General features: G+C 30.3%; 1 protein-coding gene across 1 annotated transcript; it reads left to right on the top strand.

Moving 5' to 3' along the window:
• Window positions 1–966: 966 nt before the first annotated feature.
• Window positions 967–1914, top strand: LOC124937089 (BURP domain-containing protein BNM2A-like). The gene has a single exon (XM_047477601.1). It carries the CDS (start codon window positions 1139–1141, stop codon window positions 1889–1891), a length of 753 nt encoding a protein of 250 aa, XP_047333557.1. The 5' UTR covers window positions 967–1138; the 3' UTR covers window positions 1892–1914.
• Window positions 1915–2257: the final 343 nt, after the last annotated feature.

Raw genomic sequence — 2257 nt, 5'->3', positions numbered from 1 at the left:
ACATGGTGAAAGGCTAAAAGCTAATAAGAGAGACCTGAAAAGTTTTTTTTCCAATAATTATTTATTTTATTAATTAAATTATTTTTACCTTATCTTTTTATACAATTTGAATAAATACAAATATATTTTATAATTTTAGTTTATTATAATATTTTAATTAGTTTGAGTTATTTCAATAATTTTTTATTTTATTTATTAATTCATATTTATATTTTTCAAAGTATATTATCTTTTTTTTTAAATAATTTATTTTTTATTATATATTTATACTTCCTGAATATATTATCCTGATTTATAATTTCAAATAAATAAAATTATTTAAACATGGATCTTTTAAGTTGTCACATCATGCAATGTTAAATTCACATTCTCAAAAAAGATAAAATTAGGGCATGTTTGATATAAGGGTTATTTTGAAATAATTTTATTTATTATAAATAAAAAGAAGATAAAGATAAAAATAAAAATAAAAATAAAGATAAATTTAAGGTCTTATATATGTGAAAGATAACAATATAAGTTCAATTTTTCAACTAACTAATCTATATATATATAATGATGCTTAATTTTTAAAGTGTTCGAATTGTCGGGTCGAGAGCTGTGGTTAATTTGGATATATGTGATAGTAAATGGATACTTAGGTCGGATTGTGGGTTAACCCACACATAAAATTTTACCGTAATATTTTTTTCGCGGTTTTTATATTATTACTTGTGCAAATGCACGGGATACATGCTAGTAATATTAAGGCCTCTACAATAACAACATATCAACATTTTGTGATAGATTATTTTTTTTTATTTGTAGGTACTCATTTAATTGGTCATGGCCTATAAATATCCTTCAATATTTTTCTTTCTTCCTGGAATATCACATAAAAGATAAGAAAGATGAGTTATAGAATTGGTCCTTGCAATGTTTTGCTTCGTCTTCTTCTTTTTATGGTAACTAATTTTATTCAACCATATAATTTCTTTAATGTACTATTAGCATGAACAACTAACTTTTTTTTTTTTATCAATCTATATAGTTTTCTCATGCAAGTTGTCAATCTACGACGTTATCTTCCGGAGAACACGATGCTAGTTATAGTCAAAGAGTTTCGATCATTGATCAATCCGACAAATCCCACATTGAAATGGCAGTTCATCGCGATCACCACCATCATCAACACGGCCATCACATGATGTTGAATGATCCTTCAACGACAGTGTTTTTCGTGTTTGATGAACTAAAGGTTGGGAACACATTTCCTACCTACTTTCCTAGAATAGACCCTTCATCCTCTCCTCGTTTCTTGCCAAGAAAGGAGGCCGAATCTCTCCCTTTCTCATCTCAAGAGCTTCCTTCCCTTCTTAGATTCTTCTCTTTCCCTCAACAATCCCAACAAGCCGTAGCCATGGAGAAAACCCTTAAAGTTTGTGAGATGAACCCAATAATCGGCGAGACCAAGTTATGTGCAACCTCTTTGGAGTCCATGCTTGAATTTGCCCGTGACATGCTTGGATTTGATCATGTTTCGAAAATCCGATCCGTATCTACCATTCATCTAACAAAATCTAACACTCTTTACCAAAACTTTACGATCATGGATTTCTCGGAATATGACGCGGCTTCAAAAATCTTGCCTTGTCATTCGTTGCGTTACCCATATGCGGTGTTCTATTGCCATTATCAAGAGAACGAAAACAAGGTGTTTAAGGTCTTGTTGAAGGGTGAGAATGGAGATAGAGTGGAGGCGGTTGCGGTTTGCCACATGGATACTTCCCATTGGAGCAAAACCCACGTTTCCTTTAAGGTTACAGAAACTGAGCCTGGTTCTTCATCGGTGTGCCACTTCTTCCCCGCCGATCATCTTGTTTGGATTCCATCTTCATCGACTTTGATTTGATTATCGTGATTGATGTTACCACCATAATAATGCAATCTTGGTTGTTTCATATATAAAGTAGTATGTAAGGTAAAGAATGTAGTGTTAATTAATGCGAGTAGTTTGCATATCAACATTTCTTTATGAGATTTAATTGGAGACCCATTTACTGACAAACATTTTGAGCAGTGCCGGTCCCAAAGTGTGGGCCTTGGGTTAAAAAAATATTTTATTTTTTATTTTTTATTTAACTTTTATTTTATATTAATATTATAAAATTGTTTTGTATTTAAAATTAATGAAAGTAATCGAAATTTAATTGGTTAAATACTTTTATAGTTATATTTATGTTGTGAGTTCAACACTAATATAAATTAGATTTTTTTT

Source organism: Impatiens glandulifera, chromosome 4 (genome assembly GCF_907164915.1).
Source record: "Impatiens glandulifera chromosome 4, dImpGla2.1, whole genome shotgun sequence".
In the NCBI taxonomy this organism is placed as follows: domain Eukaryota; kingdom Viridiplantae; phylum Streptophyta; class Magnoliopsida; order Ericales; family Balsaminaceae; genus Impatiens; species Impatiens glandulifera.
Note: the sequence above shows the minus strand (reverse complement) of the source record. Positions and strands in the feature narration are given on the sequence as shown.